Raw genomic sequence first — 22,072 nt, 5'->3', positions numbered from 1 at the left:
CCGTGCATTCTCAAAAGCCCTACTGAAAAAAGTACACCAGGAATGAGCTCAGTTTTCTTCCCACTAGAGCTTTATGTTGTTGATAAACCATTCCTCCTATGTTTGTAACCCCGTAATGCATTTTCCCTCACACTCAAAAGGTCACGCAGGGTCCCCTGTTTAACCTGCTTCTTCTGTGTTACTCCTTCTTCATCTAGTATGCGTTCTGTACACACAAGGCATCAGCAATAAGGAGTGGAGAGAGGTAAGTCCCCTTCAGTTAGCCTACACAGTACACCAGAGACTGAATTGAAAAGGCCTGATATTCAGGCACTCAAACGTCAATATTTATACAAGTAAATGATGAAATGAATCCTCAACCCAATCATAACTCGGTTAGATTCCCCATCTCTGAATATTTTCTCCTATGATTAATAATACTGAAATATCAGACCCATATAACCCCTATAGATAGCGGTGTTAGGTTTCTGTGCATGTATTACTGTGTCCCAAATGACATCCTATTTCCTACATATGGGCCCTGGTCAAACGTAGTGCACTATATAGGAAATAGGGTACCATTTGGGAGGCAGCCTCTGACATCAGTAATGTCACTCTCAAGTAATGAATTCTCAATATTTTATACATTCATTTATTTGGAATTGAGATCACATTTTTCGAGCACGGTCAATTAATTTCTCTCGCCATTAGAAATCAATTGCATGTCACGAATGTAGTCTGTCAAATACCCCCCATTTTAAATTGAAGGAAATATCTTGCATGCTTTTGACCCTCAACCTTTTCATCCTCTCTCTCAAGTTTGGAAGGACAGAGGTGATTGAAAACACACTCAACCCAGAGTTTGTTCGTAAATTCATCTTGGATTATTTCTTTGAGGAACGACAGAATCTGAGATTTGACCTGTAAGTAAAACTAAATATTTGCATGTGCCTATGTTTACATATACCTTAGCCAAATACATTTAAACTCAGTTTTTCACAATTCCTGACATTTAATCCAAGTAAAAATTCCTTGTCTTAGGTCAGTTAGGATCACCACTTTATTTTAAGAATGTGAAATGTCAGAATAATAGTAGAGAGAATGGTTTATTTCAGCTTTTATTTCTTTCATCACATTCCCAGTGGGTCAGAAGTTTACATACACTCAATTTAATATTTGGTAGCATTGCCTTTAAATTGTTTAACTTGGGTCAAACATTTTGGGTAGCCTTCCACAAGCTTTTTGGCCCATTTTTGGCCCATGAATTTTGGCCCATTCCTCCTGACAGAACTGGTGTAACTGAGTCAGGTTTCTAGGCCTCCTTGCTCGCACACGCCTTTTCAGTTATGCGCACACATTTTCTATAGGATTGAGGTTAGGGCTTTGTGATGGCCACTCCAATACCTTGACTTTGTTGTCCTTAAGCCATTTTGCCACAACTTTGGAAGTATGCTTGGGTCATCGTCCATTTGGAAGACCCATTTGCGACCAAGCTTTAACTTCCTGACTGATGTCTTACGATGTTGCTTTAATATATCCACATCATTTTCCTTACTCACGATGCCATCTATTTTGTGAAGTGCACCAGTCCCTCCTGCAGCAAAGCACCCCCACAACATGATGCTGCCACCCCCGTGCTTCACGGTTGGGATGGTGTTCTTCGGCTTGCAAGCCTCCCCCCTTTTTCCTCCAAACATAACGATGGTCATTATGGCCAAACAGTTCTATTTTTGTTTCATCAGACCAGAGGTCATTTCTCCAAAAAGTACGGTCTTAGTCCACATGTGCAGTTGCAAACCGTAGTATGGCTTTTTTATGGCGGTTCTGGAGCAGTTGCTTCTTCCTTGCTGAGCGGCCTTTCAGGTTATGTCGATTTAAGACTTGTTTTTACTGTGGATGTAGATACTTTTGTACCTGTTTCCTTCAGCATCTTCACAAGATCCTTTGCTGTTGTTCTGGGATTGATTTTTTAAAATCTTTTTGCACAAAAGTACGTTCATCTCCAGGAGACAGAAAGCGACTCCTTCCTGAGCGGTATGACGGCTGTGTGGTCCCATGGTGTTTATACTTGCGTACTATTATTTGTACAGATGAACGTGGTACCTTCAGGCATTTTGAAATTGCTCCCAAGGATGAACCAGACTTGTGGAGGTCTACCATTTTTTTTCTGAGGTCTTGGCTGATTTCTTTTGATGTTCCCATGATGTCAAGCAAAGAGGCACTGAGTTTGACGCTAGGTCTTGAAATACATCCACAGGAACACCTCCAATTGACTCAAATGATGTCAATTAGCCTATCAGAAGCTTCTAAAGCCATGACATCATTCTTGGAGTTTTCCAAGCTGTTTAAAGGCACAGTCAACTTAGTGTATGGAAACTTCTGAACCACTGGAATTGTGATACAGTGAAATAATCTGTCTGTAAACAATTGTTGGAAAAATTACTTGTGTCATGCACAAAGTAGATGTCCTAACCGACTTGCCAAAACTATAGTTTGTTAACAAGACATTTGTGGAGTGGTTGAAAAACGAGTTTTAATGACTCCAACCTAAGTGTATGTAATCTTCCGACTTCAACTGTATGTGGACACCTCTCCACATTAATCGATTCAGTTATTTCAGCCACACCGTTGACGAATGTCTAGGCGCAACAACGGCTCAGCTGTGAAGTGGTAGGCCACACAAGCTCACAGACCGGGACTGCTGAGTGCTTAAGCGCGTAATGTGTAAAAAATCATCTGTCCTCATTTGCAACACTGTTCGTCGGGAGCTTCATGAAATGGGTTTCCATGGCCGAGCAACTGTACACAAGCGCCAAGACCACCATGTGCAATGACAAACGTTGGCTGGAGGAGTGTAAAGCTAGGCGCCATTGGTCTCCGGAGCAGTGGAAACACGTTCTCTGGAGTGATGAATCACGCTTCACCATCTGGCAGTCCAATGGACAAATCTGGGTTTGGCGGATGCCAGGAGAACGCTACCTGCCCCAACGCATAGTGCCAACTGTAAAGTTTAGTGGAGGAGGAATAATAGTCTTGGCTTTTTTTCATGGTTCGGGCTAGGCCCTTTAGTTCCAGTGAAGGGAAATCTTAACACTACAGCATACAATGACATTCTAGACGATTCTGTGCTTCCAACTTTATGGAAACAGTTTGGGGAAGGCCCTTTTCTGTTTCAGCATGAAAATGCCCCCATGCACAAAGCGAGGTCCATACAGAAATGGTTTGTCGAGATCGGTGTGGAAGAACTTGATTGGCCTGCATTGAGCCCTGACCTCATCTGCTTTTGAAGACCTTTGGGATGAATTGGAATGCCGACTGCGAGCCAGGCTTAATCTCCCAACATTAGTTCCTGACCTCACTAATGCCCTTGTGGCTGAATGGAAGCAAGTCCCCGCAGCAATGTTCCAACGTCTGGTGGAAAGCCTTCCCAGAAGAGTGGAGGCTGTTATAGCAGCAAAGGGGGACCAACTCCATATTAATGCCCATGATTTTGGAATGAGATGTTCGACGAGCAGGTGTCCACATACTCTTGGTCATGTAGTGTACATCTCTACTGATTCATGACTGTTTGTGTGTGTGTGTGTGTGTAATGATGTTGTTTTTACCCTGATGACGAGAACCGACACGCGTGACATTACAATTCTCTCACTCTAATGAGAGGGGGGGACAGGAGTTTTTACTGAGCTCAGGACAACTATATATATATATATATAGTCCTTGTGTTTTTTTGCTGTGTATAATATGCGGTAGGCTATGTATTGTATAAATGCATATTCATGATCTTAATTCCGGGTTCTTTTCAGGCTTGGGCTCATATGCAGTATAGGCCTATGCAGATGCATAAGCTCTAATATGCTTATGGGTGTTTTGAATGAATCATCACCTTAGAAAACACAGTCCACTTTGTTCTGTTAGGCTTTGAAACAACAAACATGTTTTCCAACTCAGTTTCAACCTGTTGTTGAACTTCTTTCCTCAAATTGATCATCACAGGGAGGTGAGTTTTAAAATCACGATATTGTTTTAATGATAAGTGTTTGATGTGATTTTTCCATTGGCACTTGCATTGATGTCAGAGTGGTTAGAGGGACAATAGAGCCCTGAGTACCAGGCCATTAGAGACCTGATGATCATTAGCCAGTTGGGTACTACCAACACATGTCCAGAGTGCATAAAAGGAGATTACCGTGACTCAGCGGTCACATAGAATAAAACTGCGGTCATGACTCATGACTGCCAGTGTGGCGCTAATACGGCAACAACCCTACGCACACCCGCACACACGCAAACACACACACAGACATACTGTACATCATGGAGAAACAATGTACACAAATATGCGCACGCACACACGTGGTAGTCTGTGTTTGTGTGTGTGTGTTAGGTGTTGTGGGGCAGTTTTGGCAGCTGAATAAATACAACACACTTGCCTTGTGCTGTGTGTCTCAGGAAATTCTGTTTTCATGAATGTAAGTGATCTGTTCAATGGCATAGAACATCAGAGCTGCTGTGCCTCTAGTGCCTTGTGAGTTACATAACAAACATCCCAGAGCTCATTCTGACAACACACCATCCCATCTCCCTGACAGTGGCAGTATGCCACATAATCTGTCCTGCTTGCTAGACGGGGAGAGTGTGTCTGTGTGTGTTAGGGGAGGCTGGCACAGGACTAGAGCCCAGAGACCCACGAGTATCACACAGAGAGAGATATTCCCTCATCTCCTATCAACAGAATCAGAGCCTACTGGTTGTTTGATGTATGTAATTGAGTAAGGCCATCCTGTAGAGATAACATGGACAGAGATGATAGGGGATGAAACACTGACCTGTTTGAATACACAATTTCCCCTCAAGCACACATAACATAATGTTTTCTGTACACAGAATTATGTCTATTTCTGGCCTATGTGATAGTGGGGAGGTGATGTTCCAATATGTCATTTAAATGGATTCTATGGCTGATGTTGTATAGCAGTGTTGCTCATCCTTGTTGTTAAAGCTCCAGTGTGGGATTTGGAAAGCAATTCAATGGTCAATGTTTCAATAGTCTCAGCTGTATAACAAAACAAGTGACAGGACCATTTTGTTGTTAAAAGCACATTTCCTGTAATTATACACATTTTTCCATGGCTTATGCTATCTAAATGACTAACAAAATCAATGGGGGCTCCATGCCATTAGTTATTTTGTAATTTTTAGATTCTCTCTGAGTCTAGTTTTTATTTTGGTGATTGTTAGTTCTCAAAGGTGATCTTCTTAAAGAAATACAGTGCTCCATTTTCTTTTCTACATAATTTATATATGGTTTAAGTTTAAGTTAACACTGAAAATGTTTTACTGCCACGATTTAGCATGTAGGGGAAACACTGCAGACTGTCTTTTAACCAGGGCCCGACGAGCATTGGTCCTTTCTCCTTGGTGGTTTGTTTCGATTAAATGTAATGGTTCTCTTTGTCAGAAAAACCACCGGGGCTACAGTAGTGGGTCTTTGTTCCACTGCTTTTCTCTCAACTACGTGAGGCTCCGTCTCCATAAAATAGCTTTCAAATATTACCTAAAAAATAGACGCCTATTTTTGGGAGCTGTGTAGCATGAACTGGACTGTGAAATTACTGCAGCTGATTGCAGCCCTGTTGGACAAGAACCCCCTTCCCGAACTGGCTCACACAGACACAGATAGACACCCGCATTGGTACAAGGATACAAGCACACACACAAACACTTTTACAGCCAGGGAGTCATCCATTTCGACATTTCAGGATACTATACAATTATTGAAAAGCACAAGAAGACTTAATAATACTCTGTGTGACATCATTGCTTTATACATTTACTGAGCGGTCTGAGTGTCACATTCTATAGATCACCTGCTGCTCCCGGCTGTACTGCTGTCATCTCCATGCCACGTTAACAGTGTGTGTTTCTCTTCTCCAGGTACGACGTCGACTCAAAGAGCGCCAACCTGTCGAAACATGTAAGTCGTTCTTCTTTCCCTGTGTGTGTGTGTGTGTGCGTGCGCTTTGGGCGTTCATCCTATTGTCATTAGCACCCCCTTACTACAGTAGTTAATCTCTGTTCTGTAATGACTGGGTTTAGTATTTCATAGTGGGGTTACCTCCCCTGGGTAGGCAGTGTGTTTTAGCGTAACTGTACGCTCACGCACGCACTCGCTCGCTCTCAGTTCCATGTGATGCACTGAGTGTTCTCTACCCTCCCTGCCCCTCGCCTGTCTATTGTCATCGCTGTGAATAAAAACAGTAATGTCATGTAACAATGCCATCAGTTTGTCTATGTTGACACACAATAAACCCTGATTCTTCTTTTATAATGATATTATTTTATTTACATTGAGATAGACAGAAACAGGCAGACCGGTAGGCAGGCACGCACACACACGTCCCGATAGGATCTATTTTGATCTTATCTGTCTTATAAAATCAAGAATAAGAGATGCATATTACCCGCTGCAGTCTTACCACGAGGACCCTATCTGTGCCTGTCACACGCTCGGGGAATTGCTCATTCATGTGGTCCCATTCTCTCTTCTGCACACCATTCTATTCCACTAATGTGTATCTGCCTGCTAGCTCCCCCCAAGGAGTTTGAGTTCTGTACTTTTGCCTTGGACACCTGTTCAGAGATTTAATTAAAATAAGTTGAATGGAAATAGTCCTAGAGCAAGAGTCGCATGTGTGCAGGCTTTCATACCAGCCCAACTCTAACACACCTGACGCTCTCCATCCAACCTGACAGAGCTTGAGAGGATTTGCAGAGAAGAATGAGAGTATCTTCCCAAAAACAGGTGTGCCAAGGTTGTAGCATCATACACAAGAAGACTCGAGGCACCACACTGCCAGGTCTCTGACCTCCTCCCTATAGGCTGTCTCATCGTTGTCGGTGATCAGGCCTACCACCGTTGTGTGGTCAGCAAACTTAATGATGGTGTTGGTGTCATGAAGGAGGGGACTAAGCACACACCCCTGAGGGGCTCCCGTGTTGAGGATCAGGTTGCCAGATGTGTTGTCCAGGATCCAGTTGCAGAGGGAGGTGTTTAGTCCCAGGGTCCTTAGATTAGTGATGAGCTTTGAGGGCACTATGGTGTTGAATGCTGAGCTGTAGTCAATGAACAGCATTCTCACATAGGTATTCCTTTTGTCCAGGTGGGAAAGGGAGCTGTGTAGTGCAATAGAGATTGCGTCATCTCTGGATCTGTTGGGGCAATATGCATATTGGAGTGGGTCCAGGGTTTCTGAGATTATGGTGTTGTGAGCCATGACCAGCCTTTCAAAGCACTTCATGGCTACAGAAGGGTCGGTAGTCATTTAGGCAGGTTACCTTGGCGTTCTGTGGCACAGGGACTATGGTGGTCTGCTTGAAACATGTAGGTATTACAGATTCAGTCAGGGACAAGTTGAATATGTCAGTGAAGACACTTGCCAGTTGGCCAGCGCATGCTCTGAGTACACGTCCTGGTAATCCGTCTGGCCCTGTGACCTTTTTAATATTGACCTGTTTAAAGGTCTTACTCACATCGGCTACAGAGAGCGTGATCACACAGTCGTCCAGAACAGCTGGTGCTCTCATGCATGCTTCCGTGTTGCTCGCATAGAATTAATTTAGCTCGTCTGGTAGTCCCATGTCACTGGGCAGCTCGCTGTTGGGTTTTCCTTTTGTAGTCCGTAATAGCCACATCTGACGAGCGTCAGAGCCAGTGTAGTAGGATTCAATCTTGATCCTGTATTGACTCTTTGCCTCTTTGATGGTTCGTCGGAGGGCATAGTGGGATTTCTTAAGGGCGTCCGGGTTAGTGTCCCGCTCCTTGAAAGAGGCAGCTCTACCTTTTAGCTCAGTGCGGATGTTGCCTGTAATCCATGGTTTCTGGTTCGGGTATGTACGTACGGTCGCTGTGGGGACAACGTCATCGATGCACTTATTGTTGAAGTCGGTGACTCGTCGTATACTCCTCAATGTCATCGGATGAATCCCAGAACATATTCCAGTCTGCTAGAAAAACATTCCTGTAGCTTAGCATCTGCGTCATCTGACCAAACAGCCATGCACACAGCCATGCAATGTCCATAGACCGCTGAGTGCTGAAGCGCAAATAAATCGTCTGTCCTCGGTTGCAACACTCACTACCGATTTCCAAACTGCCTCTGAAGCAACATCAGTACAATAACTGTTCGTCGGGAGCTTCATGAAATGGTTTCCATGGCCGAGCAGCTGCCCACAAGCCTAACCTCTCTTGGGTACGTGAGACGTTAGCGTCCCACCTCTTCAACAGCCAGTGAAACTGCTGGGTGCCAAATTCAAATACAGAAATACTCATTATAAAAATTCAGAAAACAAAACATATTTTATATAGGTTTAAAGATTAACTTCTTGTGAATCCAGATATAAAAAATGCTTTACGTCGAAAGCATACCTTAGGATTATTTGAGAACATAGCCCAGCAGACAAATCATTACAAACAGTAACCAGCCAAGTAGAAGAGTTACACAAGTCAGAAATAGAGAGAAAATATATCCCTTACCTTTGATGATCTTCATATGGTTGCACTCAGCAGACATTCATTTACTCAATAAATGTTCATTTTGTTCGATAAAGTCTCTTTATATCCAAAAACCTCTGTCTTGTTTGTGTGTTTTCTTCAGTAATCCACAGTCTCAAACGCAGTCAAAACAGGCAGACAAAATCCAAATTGTATCCGTAAAGTTCATAGAAACATGTCAAACGATGTTTATATTCAACCCTCAGGTTGTTTTTAGCCTAAAAAATTATAATATTTCAACCGGACAATAACGTCGTCAATATAAAAGGTAAACAAGAAAGGCACTCTCTCGGTCACGCGCATGAAAAAGCTCTGTGACACTTTAGGGTCCACTCATTCAGACTGCTCTTACGTCCTCATTTTTCAGAATACAAGCCTGAAACAATTTCTAAAGACTGTTGACATCTAGTGGAAGGCATAGGAACTGCAATTTGAGTCCTAAGTCAATGGATACTGTAATGGCATTGAATAGAAAACTACAAAACCCCAAAATAAATACTTCCTGAATGGATTTTTCTTAGGTTTTTGCCTGCCAAATCAGTTCTGTTATACTCAGACACTATTTTAACAGTTTTGGAAACTTTAGAGTGTTTTCTATCCATATCTACCAGTTATATGCATATCATCATATCTTCTGGGCCCGAGAAGCAGGCAGTTTAATTTGGGCATGCTTTTCATCCAAAATTCCGAATACTGCCCCCTACCCTAGAGAAGCTAAAATCACAGTGCGCAATGCCAGGCGTCGGCTGGAGTAGTGTAAAGCTAGGCGCCATTGGACTCTGGAGCAGTGGAAATGTGTTCTCTGGAAGTCCAATGGACGTATCTGGGTTTGGCGGATGCCAGGAGAACGCTACCTGCCCCAATACATAGTGCTAACTGTAAAGTTTAGTGAAGGGAAATCTTGATGCTACAGCATACAATGACATTCTAGAATATTCTGTGCTTCCAACTTTGTGGCACCAGTTTGGGGAAAGCCCTTCTCTGTTTCAGCATGACAATGCCCCCATGCACAAAGCGAGGTCCATACAGAAATGGTTTGTCGAGATCGGTGTGGAGGGCCTTGATTGGCCTGCACAGGGGGCATTGTCGGACACCTTTGGGATGAGTTGGAACGCCGACTGCGAGCCAGGCCTAATCGCTCAACATTGTGGCTGAATGGAAGCAAGTCCCCACAGCAATGTTCCAATATCTAGTGGAAAACCTTCCCAGAAGAGTGGAGGCTGTTGTAGCAGCAAAGGGGGACCAACTCCATATTAATGCCCATGATTTTGGAATGAGATGTTCGATGAGCAGGTGTCCACATACTTTTTGTCATGTAGTGTACTTCTGTATATATAGTGTATATGGATAGATATATAGTTAGATATACATGCTAGGAAGTTGGCAAAGTTAGCATGATATAATTTCCATTATAAGCTGGGTGGTTCGAGCCCTGAATGCTGATTGGCTGACAGCCGTGGTATATCAGACCGTATACCACGGGTATGACAACTTATTTTTACTGCTCTAATTACGTTGGTAAACAGTTTATAATAGCAATAAGGCACCTCTGGGTTTTGTGATATGACCAATATACCACGGCTAAGGGCTGTATCCAGGCACTCCGTGTTGTTGTGCATAAGAACAGCCCTTAGCTATGGTATATTGGCCATATACCACACCGCTTCGGGCCTTATTGCTTAAATAACACATGAAAAGGCACTTATTTAAACTCAGGTGCGCACATCAAAAGGACACATGTAAATGGGAACAAACTACATTTATTGCTGAGGAAGGGAGAGGAATGGTGATTGTCAGAATGAGTTCAGGTGTGGTGAGTTGGCAGTAGAGGGGGCATGTCCGGAGGTTAATTAGAGTTTGTGGAATGACATAACCCTTCAGAAAACCATCCATACCAATCAAGATAAAGCAAAGCAGTGCGACACAAACAACAACACAGAGTTACACATGGAATAAACAAACATACAGTCAATAACACAATAGAAAAAGTATATATACTGTGTGTGAAAATGAGGTAAGATAAGGGAGGTAAGGAAATAAATAGGCCATAGTGGTGAAATAATTACAATTTAGCAATTAAACACTGGAGTGATAGATGTGCAGAAGATGAATGTGCAAGTAGAAATACTGGGGTGCAAAGAAGCAAAAAAAAGTATTTATTATTATTATTAACAGTATGGGGATGAGGAAGTTGGATGGGCTATTTACAGATGGGCTATGTACAGGTGCAATCATCTGTGAGCTGCTTTGACAGCTGGTGCTTAAAGTTAGTGAGGGAGATATGAGTCTCCAGCTTCAGTGATTTTTGCATTTCGTTCCAGTCATTGGCAGCAGAGAACTGAAAGGAAAGGCGGCCAAAGAGGAATTGGCTTTGGTGGTGACCAGTGAAATATACCTGCTGGAGTGCGTGCTACGGGTGGGTGCTGCTATGGTGACCAGTGAGCTGAGATAAGGCGGGGCTTTACCTAGCAAAGACTTATAGATGACCTGGAGCCAGTGGGTTTGGCGACGAATATGAAGCGAGGGCCTGCCAACGAGAGCATACAGGTCACAGTGGTGGGTAGTATATGGGGCTTTCGCGACAAACGGATGGCACTGTGATAGGCTGCATCCAATTTGCTGTGTAGAGTGTTGGAGGCTGTTTTGTAAATGACATCGCCGGAGTCAAGGATCGGCAGGATAGTCAATTTTACGAGGGTATCTTTGACAGCATGAGTGAAGGATGCTTTGTTGAGAAATAGGAATTCGATTCTAGATTTAATTTTGGATTGGAGATGCTTCATGTGAGTCTGGAAGCAGAGTTTACAGTCTAACCAGACACCTAGGTATTTGTAGTTGTCCACATGTTCTAAGTCAACCTTCCAGAGTAGTGATGCTGGATGGGCGAGCAGGTGCAGAAAGCGATCGGTTGAAGAGCATGCATTTAGTTGTATTTTGCATTTAAGAGCAGTTGGAGGCCACGGAAGGAGAGTTGTATGGCATTGAAGCTCGTCTGGAGGTTAGTTAACACAGTGTCCAAAGAAGGTCCAGAAGTATACAGAATGGTGTCGTCTGCGTGGAGGTGGTTCAGAGAATCACCAGCAGCAAGAGTGACATCATTAATGTATACAAAGAAAAAAGTCGGCCCAAGAATTGAACCCTGTGGCACCCCTATAGAGACTGCCAGAGGTCCAGACAACAGGCCCTCCGATTTGACACACGGAACTCTGTCTGAGAAGTAGTTGGTGAACCAGGCGAGGCAGTCATTTGAGAAACCAAGGCTCTTGAGTCTGCCAATAAGAATGTGGTGATTGACAGAGTCGAAAGCCTTGGCCAGGTCGATAAATACAGCTGCACAGTATTGTCTCTTATCGATGGCAGTTATGATATCGTTTAGGACCTTGAGCGTGGCTGAGGTGCACCCATGACCAGCTCGGAAACCAGATTGCATAGCGGAGAAGGTACGGTGGGATTTGAAATGATCGGTGATCTGTTTGTTAACTTGGCTTTTGAAGACCTTTAGAAAGGTAGAGAAGGATAGATATAGGTCTGTAGCAGTTTGGGTCTAGAGTGTCTCCCCCTTTGAAGAGGGGGATGACCGCGGCAGCTTTCCAATTTTTGCGGATCTCAAAAGATACGAAGAGAGGTTGAACAGGCTAGTAATAGGGTTTACAACAATTTCAGCTGATAATTTTAGAAAGAGAGGGTCCAGATTTTGTAGGAGTCCAGATTTTGCAGCTCTTTCAGAACATCAGCTATCTGGATTTGGGTGAAGGAGAAATGGGGAGGCTTGGGCAAGTTGCTGTGGGGGGTGCAGGGCTGTTGACAGGTTTAAGGGTAGCCAGGTGAAAAGCATGGCCAGCCATGGAAAAATGCTTCTTGAAATTCTCAATTTATCGTGGATTTATCGGTGGTGACAGTGTTTCCTATCCTCAGTGCAGTAGGCAGCTGGGAGGAGGTGCTCTTATTCTCCATGGACTTTAGTGTCCCAGAACTTTTTGGAGTTTGTGCTACTGGATGCAAATTTCTGTTTGAAAAAGCTAGCCTTAGCTTTCCTAACTGACTGAGTATATTGGTTCCTAACCTCCCTGAAAAGTTGGATATTGCGGGGACTATTCGATGATATTGCAGTACTCCACAGGATGTTTTTGTGCTGGTCAAGGGCAGTCAGGTCTGGAGTGAACCAAGGGCTATATCTGTTCCTGGTTCAAACATTTTTGAATGGGGCATGCTTATTTAAGATGGTGAGGAAAGCACTTTTAAAAGAATAACCAGGCGTCCTCTACTGACGGAATGAGGTCAATATCCTTCCAGGATACCCGGGTTACCATAAGCTCAGCCTGCTGTTAGCAAAATGTTCATGTTCCTCCTATTGCTTTATACTAGGATTGACAATATTCATATAGCATTTATTTCCCTGTCCTATCTTATCTTAGTCACATTTCACCATTTGCTCTCTCCTGTGTTTGCTTTGGCAATTTGGGAAAACTAGTCTGCCCACATTGCAGAGAAATCACATGTTCTGGTTAGACTTTGTTTGGCAAACATCCACTTAAGGATAAAGGTCATTAGAGAAACACAAACAATGAGAACATGAGAATGAGTTATGACATGTTTGACCTTAAGGCATACCTTTTCTGTTATTTGGACAGGCTTCGTATGTTGGCTTGTCACATGGCATGTGTCATGCATAGCTGTATTTACCATTATCTGACTAATGTGGTTGATCATCTGTTGGGTAATGTTTTAGACTAGTATGGTAACAATGTGCACATAGTGAGCAGTGTGTAATATTTTCCATGGTGAAAGGACAAAAGGGGGAGTGGTCACTGATGTGGGCCAATCACCTTTGCCATCAATAGTATGCAGTCATGGAAAAGAAATGCAATTTTTCCACAATGATTTGGTGGATGGTGTGCACAATTCAATGTGGGGAGTACAAGAGATGCTCCTCTACCTGTTGGTGTTGGTGCAATAGCAACGCTATATTAAAGCCCATATTCCCTAGTCCACTGCCTGTCCTCTTCGTTTAAAACACGTTGCATTAACGTTGCAGTTACAACCAGGGACCATAGCTCGCGCACACACACACACACACATAAACACACACTCTTAGTCACAAGGCTTTGCTCACTGGTCCTCCATTGTGGAACTGTCTCCCCCAATTTCACGGACGTTCACGCTGGACACAACATAATTCTCTCTCCCTATCCCTCTCTCTCTCCTTCCCTCTACCTCCGCTCTCTCCTTTTCTCCCTTCCTCGATCAGGCATAAAAACGGGGTGAAATCAATCATCTCCGACTGGGAATGACACACTTGGCCGTTTTTTGAGGCTACTGCTTAGCCAGCCCTGGCCGTCCCTCTGGGGAATTCCACTGGAGATAAACCTTTACTGTGTTAACATGTGAGAGGCAGATAGACAGGCAGGCGGACACGCAAGCAGAGCAGGTGTGCTAGTGGAGCTGGGTGGAAATACTATTTGAAGTCTTTTCAAATACTTTGTCTAGGCTTGATTTGAGTCTTCTTGGCTCAATGTAGTCAATAGAATAGTCCTAAAAATGATAAACTGACCATTTGCTAACCCAGGCAGGCTAGAGCAAATGCTTAAAATATTTCAAATAGTATTTGAACCCAGGTCTTGCTGCTGAAGCACGCTGGAAATAACTGGGCTATAAAGCGTGTAGGGATTATACAGCACACACTGAATATACTAGACATTGTGGTCAGAGGAGACCACAGTGAGATTCCATTATGAAGTGTTGGTGTTTTTCCAGACACTGGCTAATAGAATCACAAGGGTTCTCCCTTCCTCCAACCCCCAACATTGACATTAATACAATAAATCACATGTCATGTTTCATAAAGAGTATTCTATGCGCACTATTGGATGGGAGTCCTCTGCGTGTGGATGTGTGCACCCATGCATGTGTGTGTGTCTCCTATATCTTCCACTTCACCAGAATGTGTCCAAATATATGAACTCGTATGTCTCTATTTCTGTAGGACTTCCTTGGCCAGGCGTTCTGTACATTGGGAGAGGTGGTGGGATCGCTGGGTAGCCGCATGAAGAAACCTCTCGTGTGAGTAACTCTGTTCCTCCATTTTTAAGCCAATTAACTCTAACCTCTGACCCCTATTGGTTTCACTCTAATCTCCAGCCTCCATGCTATACAACATCACTACACTCACATCTCAAACCCATAGACAGTGTGGTCCTTTTGTAGCTCAGTTGGTAGAGCATGGCACCAGGAGAGTGGGTTTAATTCTCGGGACCACCTGTATGTTAAAGGTATACACACATGACTGTAAGTCGCTTTGGATAAAAATGTCTGCTAAATGGCGAAATTGGCAACAAAATACAATTGATTCTATATGCAGGCTAACCCTGACTCAGTTCTTATGGTATTCACTCACCTGATCATTATAGAATTTACACCCACACACACTATTGTAACTGGTTTACCATTTTACATCATCACTTTAACCCTGAGATCTATTTCTCATGGCTGTCACTCACCTGTCATTTACGCTGAAATATTTACATCCACACACGCACATTACTTGTGCATATTTATTGTCGACGTATCAGTCTTAGACACACCAGACACAAGACAGTGTGGGATGTCCATGAAATGTGTATTATTATTGACACTCATTGTCATGACCTGAAGACAAAAATACCAATAAACACACTTTCTCCCATATATACAGAGCCTTCAGAATGTATACACACCCCTTGACCTTTTTCCCCATGTTGTTGTGTTACAGCCTGAATTTAAAATGGGTTAAATTGAGATTTTGTGTCACTGGCTTACACACAATACCCCATAATGTTAAAGAGGAATTATGTTTTTAGAAATGTTTACAAATGAATTAAAAATGAAACGCTGAAATGTCTTGAGTTAGTAAGTATTCAATCCATTTGTTATGCAAGCCTAAATAAGTTCAGGAGTAAAAATGTGCTTAACAAGTCACATAAGAAGTTGCTTGGACTGTGTTCAATAATAGTGTTTAGCATGATTTCTGAATGACTACCTCATCTCTGTACCCCACACATACAATTATCTGTAAGATCCCTCAGTCGAGCAGTGAATTTCAAACAGATTACACCACAAAGGCCAGGGAGGTTTTCCAATGCCTCACAAAGAAGGGCAACTATTGGTAGATGGGTAAAAAATAAAGCAGACATTCAATATCCCTTTGAGCATGGTGAAGTTATTTATTAGACTTTGGATGGTGTATCAGTACACCCAGTCACGACAAAGATGCAGGCGTCCTTTCTAACTCAGTTGCCGGAGAGGAAGGAAACCTCGAAGGGATTTCACCAATGGTGACTTTAAAACAAAGTTTAATGGCTGTGATAAAGCAAAACTGAGAATGGATCAACAACATTGTAGTTATTACTCCACAATACTAATCTAATTGATAGAGTGAAAAGAAGGAAGCCTGTACAGAATAAAAATATTCCCAAACATGCATCCTGTTTGCAATAAGGTACTCAAGTAATACTTCAAAAATGTGGCAAAGCAATTCACTTTTTGTTTGGATTACAAAGTCTTATGTTTGTACTCCAATACAAAACATTACTGAGTACCACTCTCCATATTTGTAAGAATAGTGGTGGCTGCATCATGTTATGGGTATGCTTGTAATCGTTACAAGCATTTTTCAGGATAAAAAACAAAAGTAATGGCGCTAAGCAAAGGGAAAACCTGGTTCAGTCTGCTGTCCACCAGATGAATTCAGGTTTTAGCAGGACAATAACCTACATAAAACACAAGGCCAAATCTACACTGGAGTTGCTTACCAAGAAGATAGTATTTTCCTGAGTGGCTGAATTATAGTTTTGACTTAACGCTGCTTGAAAATCTATGACAAGACCAGAAAATAGTTGTCTAGCAATAATGGGTGAATGTTGCACAATCCAGGTGTGGAAAGCTTTTAGAGACTTACCCAGAAAGCTGTAATCGCTGCCATAGGTGCTTCTACAAAGTATTGACTCGGGTGTGAATACTTATGTAAATTAGATGTCTGTATTTCATGTTCAATACATTTGCAAAAGTTTCTAAAAACATGTTTTCACTTTTTTGTCATTGTGCGGTATTGTGTGTAGATGGGTGAGGGGAAAAACATCTATTTAATCAATTTTGAATTCAGGCTGTAACACAGTAAAATATGAAATAAGTCAAGGGGTATGAATACTTTCTGAAGGCACTGTATGTGACCACACTCCTCACAGCTGATGCATAATTGCCAGTTATGAAATGACAGCCTACAAACCCACTTTCTCTAGGTTACTGGGTTTGAACAGTCTGCTGCCGTCTCAGGTCTCTGTGTATCTGGGGAACAAAAATCACCTGGAGTTTTACTGTAGGAGGGAAATCACTCACTAATTCAAATGCATGACATGCGTCTCAGAGCACTGATGTAACAAGGCTGTTGGGAACATGCATTGAGGGTGGAGGTATGTCTGTGTGTGTGCGCTTTCAACACCACTCCCTCGTGGTGGGGTTTCCTGTTAACAGCAGGTGTGAACTCATGCTCTCGACTGAGATGTTCTCTCACACACAGACACACACACACACACACATGATTACGCGAACGCTGATGCTCATTACTAGAATTCTGCTCATGTATGCCTTTCTCTCCTCTCTCTTCCTCACATACATTGTGTCACACAACAATAGTGTTGTAGTAGTCAAGACTGGCCTCATGACAGTGATGACTTGTAATTCTGTAATTCCTTCCCAAGACCAGCGGAGTATCATAATTATCAGCTTCCATTCAGTCAGCGCATGAAACAGCTTCACCAGACCAAGTATATACACTCCTGTCTGGAAACATTAATATCAACAGCCTTTATATCCATTATGGACATGTTTTCTCAGTGGTGAACCTATAAGTCTTCAGTGTGACAGGTCAGTACAGTGGTGAACCTATAGGTCTTCAGTGTGTGACAGGTTAGTACAGTGGTGAACCTATAGGTCTTCAGTGTGTGACAGGTTAGTACAGTGGTGAACCTATAGAACTTCAGTGTGTGACAGGTTAGTACAGTGGTGAACCTATAGGTCTTCAGTGTGTGACAGGTTAGTACAGTGGTGAAGCTATAGGCCTTCAGTGTGTGACAGGTTAGTACAGTGGTGAAGCTATAGGCCTTCAGTGTGTGACAGGTTAGTACAGTGGCTAACCTATAGGTCTTCAGTGTGTAACAGGTTAGTACAGTGGTGAACCTATATACCTTCAGTATGTGACAGGTTAGTACAGTGGTGAACCTATAGGCCTTCAGTGTGTAACAGGTTAGTACAGTGGTGAACCTATAGGTCTTCAGTGTGTAACAGGTTAGTACAGTGGTGAACCTATAGGCCTTCAGTGTGTGACAGGTTAGTACAGTGGTGAACCTATAGGCCTTCAGTGTGTGACAGGTTAGTACAGTGGTGAACCTATAGAACTTCAGTGTGTGACAGGTTAGTACAGTGGTGAACCTATAGGCCTTCAGTGTGTGACAGGTTAGTACAGTGGTGAACCTATAGGTCTTCAGTGTGTAACAGGTTAGTACAGTGGTGAACCTATAGGCCTTCAGTGTGTGACAGGTTAGTACAGTGGTGAACCTATAGGCCTTCAGTGTGTGACAGGTTAGTACAGTGGTGAACCTATAGGCCTTCAGTGTGTGACAGGTTAGTACAGTGGTGAACCTATAGGCCTTCAGTGTGTGACAGGTTAGTACAGTGGTGAACCTATAGGCCTTCAGTGTGTGACAGGTTAGTACAGTGGTGAACCTATAGGCCTTCAGTGTGTGACAGGTTGATGATTCTGAAAGGACAGCAACCGTAATACCAGCGCACTCATGTAGGAGAGTGCACTTTTTGTAAAACACAAAGGGCCAGTGGTGTAGTGGAGGGTATACAAAAGTGTGATTTTGAGAATGAAAATTCATTAAAAAAACATCATTTTTCACACAGGGTGCCTTTCCTTCGCTGGGCGGGCTGTTCTGGGAACTTTTTGACAAAGACAGCGGTCACACACAGCATGATTTTAAAGTATAAGCAGTCTATAAACTCAGACATAATTAGTTTGAAGTGGAACTGACATCGTTTGACCTACTTTGCAGATATGAAACAAACAGACAATCATAATATCAGTAAAAAAATCTGAAAGAGTTCATCTCCATTCGAGATGCACTGTTTCAATTTCAATGACTCAATATTCTGGACAAAAACTGACGAATGTAACGAAGGCTGCGAATGTCAATACAATCAAACTAGCAAGGGCTAGGATCACATGTCAGTCATAACATGGCTAATAGGCTAGTGTATCTATATACGTAGCAAGCTAAAAACACGGAGGTTAACATTAGCTAGCTAGCTAGCTGCTAAGGATGCCGTGTCATGCCGTTGGAGGAGTGGGTGAATGACTGATCTTTTTCCCCCCTCATAATGTTTTTCAGTGGCTATAAACAGCTAGAGATGCAGGTGTCATTTGGTTATCTAGCAAGAACTTGAATGACTGTTATCCAGTTAGCATGCCTCTTGCATTTGCAAATTCACTCTGGCTATCTACTCAGATTTCCGAGCACTCTTGTCCGAGTGTGCCAGAGCGCAGAACAGCTGATGAATTTACAAACACGCAACACCCGACGAATATGACCGGTGTCCGTAAACGTAGGCAAAAAAAGTAATAGTTAGTCAAGAACGCTCTCGGTAACATGTAAACGGCCTAACCAGCTCTGCTATGTCGAGTAAATGGCCAGAATGAGGTGTTCTCTCATTTGTGTCTGGAAGTAGCTAGCAAGCTAGCCAACTTCCATGGTGTTTCCATATTTGCAGAAATCCATTCAAGTGTATTTTGTGGCTTTTGACGAATGCGTTCTAATGATCAATTATTTCCAATACATCAAATTCTTCATAGTATTGTATTTGGCGGGGATCCCCCCACACAACCCGCAGTTATGCGCCTGGCGCACAAACTTCATATATTGTGCATTTCTTTAGTCTCGCTTTCAAAACTTTACATGTACTTTTGAAGAATCTATCCTCTTGCTTCAAGCTCAGATCAGCCTCCTGAAAGCAATTTCTTGGCATCTCTTCAAATGTATATGTCTTTATAATAGGATTTGCCAGTTGAAGAGAGCTGTGATGAGCTGGAATTAAAATAATTAACAAAGGCCAATCTGGCAACCCCCTGTGGGTGCTCCACGCTCTTCACTGCACGGCCTGCTCACATCAGAGTGCTACTCTTGGCCTCATTTCAAACCACACACGCATCCATGCTCACATGAACACACACACACATGCCTGTAACATACGTGTTATTATTAGTAATACAATAATAATAGTTATTACAACATAGCATTCATTTCATTTTACAGGTGGGGGAGGAGAGGGTGTACGTAAACACACACACACATGCACACACACACTGGCACTCACACACATCCCCCTGTCACCTCCTGGATAGCAGTCACCATGGTGATAGTAATTTCAGTAAACTTGTAGATACTGTGTTGTATTGGCCCTTTCAGAGACCTTGGCAAGACGATGTCAGTAATCCCTCTGTCGAAATGTTCTTATTTAGGCATTATGCCTTATCAGTAATGAGTTAACACTTTTTTAATTCAGCGCTATTCTTTTATGGTGTTGTTCTAGGCCACCAAGTGCTAACTGTCAGTATCTAGATAATGTGAATGAAATGCTTGATGGTATGTGATATAACCAGAGAGGGCTTCTTTCTTGGGGACCTGAATATTGACTGGTTTTCTTCAAGCTGTCTGCTCGAGGAAGCTTATAACTGTAATCAGTGCCTGTAATATGGTTCAGGTTATTCATCAACCTACCAGGGTGTTTACAAACACTACAGGAACAAGATCATCCACATGTATTGATCATATTTTTAATACTTTAAAACTTTGTTCTAAAGCTGTATCCGTACCCATTGGATACTCACTGATACACAATTGGCTATATCCAGGAAAGTCGAGGTTCCAAAAGCTGGGCCTAAAATAGTGTATAAGAAATCATACAAAAGATTTTGCTGTGACTCTTATGTGGCTGATTTAAAAAATATTTTGTTGGTCTGATGTGATTAATGAGGAGCATCCAGATGCTGCACTTAATGAATTTATGGAATTGCTGCTTCCAATTATTGATAAACATGCATCTGTTAAGAAACTGTCTGTTAGAACTGTTAAGGCTCCTTGGATTGATGAGGAATTTAAGAACTTTATGGTTGAAAGAGATGGGGCAAACGGAGTGGCTAATAAGTCTGGCTGCACATCTGAATGGTTAACTTTATATTGAGAAATTATGTGACTAAACAACAACAGGAAGAAACAGGAAGCCAATATCAATGATTTAAAGAAAGGTGGAAAGAACTTTGGAGTGCTTTAAATAAAATGATGGGCAGAAAGACATATTCAACTCCATCTTTCATCCAATCAGATGGCTTATTCATCACAAAACTATTTGATGTTGCCAATTATTTTAACGATTACATCATTGGCAAAGTTGGCAAACTTTGGCAGGAAATTCCAAATACGGACAGTGAGCCATCGTATTCATACAGAAAAAAAACTAATAATGAAAGAAAAGTAACTGACTCTATAGCCACTCCTATCTGTCATATCTTTTAATCTGAGCCTAGAGGAAAGTGTTTGTCCTCAGGCCTGGAGGGAAGCCAAAGTCAAGAATGGTAAAGCGGCCCGAGAATGGTAAAGCAGCCTTTGCTGGTTCTTAGAGTCAACCTATCAGCTTACTGCCTGCTCTTAGCAAACTGTTGGAAAAAATTGTATTTGACAAATACAATGCTATTTCTCTATAAACAAATTAACAACAGACTTTCAGCATTCTTATAGAGAAGGGCACTCAACATGTAGTGCAGTGACACAAATGACATCGATAATAAGACTGTGGGAGCTGTACTGTTAGATTTCACTGCTGCCTTTAATATTATTGACCATAACCTGTTGTTGAAAAACCTTATGTGTTATGGCTTTTTAGCCTCGGCTCTGAATCCATGATATGGCAATCTATCTGATAGAACACAGAGGGTTTTCTTTAATGGAAGCTTGGTGTACCGCAGGGCAGCTCCCTTGGCCCTCTACTCTTTTCTGTTTTTACCAATGACCTGCCACGGACATATAGGCTTTGTTTAATGTCAATGTATGCTGATGTTTCAACCCTATACACGTCAGCAACCCCAGCTAGTGAAATCACTGCAACCCTAGACAAGTCAGTTTTAGAATGGGTGGTCAGTAGGGCTGACCCCGTTTAGTCAACTGGTCGATGATGATGATGTAATACTGAAATTGTATATGGTTATTTTATGTAAAAAATGATTGTGCAACACTAATAAATCGAATATTATTGTATAACAAATGCACTTTGTCCCGCGTTGGATACAGTCGCTGTCCGCGGTTCTGAAACATCATCTTCAGTGCACTGTAGAATTGGCGGCTTTCCCTATGTTGCTATGTGCATAATAGCAAAGTTAACCAGCATATTGTGATTGAGGACAATGCGGTGGAGGAAGCAGCAGCAGAGACGAAGAAACAGCCCTTGCCTTAGTCT

At 42.5% G+C, this 22,072-nt stretch overlaps 1 protein-coding gene across 2 annotated transcripts in view; it reads left to right on the top strand.

Moving 5' to 3' along the window:
* Positions 1-22,072, top strand: part of LOC139565792 (copine-8) — a 124,228-nt gene that overhangs the window by 46,624 nt on the left and 55,532 nt on the right. For both annotated transcript variants that reach the window (XM_071386361.1, XM_071386360.1), the window contains exons 3-6: positions 198-244; positions 799-902; positions 5,914-5,953; positions 14,514-14,590. In XM_071386361.1, the coding sequence (XP_071242462.1) occupies positions 198-244; positions 799-902; positions 5,914-5,953; positions 14,514-14,590 (268 nt within the window). The remainder of the gene's footprint in view (positions 1-197; positions 245-798; positions 903-5,913; positions 5,954-14,513; positions 14,591-22,072) is intronic.

This window comes from Salvelinus alpinus, chromosome 37 (assembly GCF_045679555.1).
Source record: "Salvelinus alpinus chromosome 37, SLU_Salpinus.1, whole genome shotgun sequence".
NCBI lineage: Eukaryota > Metazoa > Chordata > Actinopteri > Salmoniformes > Salmonidae > Salvelinus > Salvelinus alpinus.
This window is presented reverse-complemented; position numbering and strand designations above follow the sequence as displayed.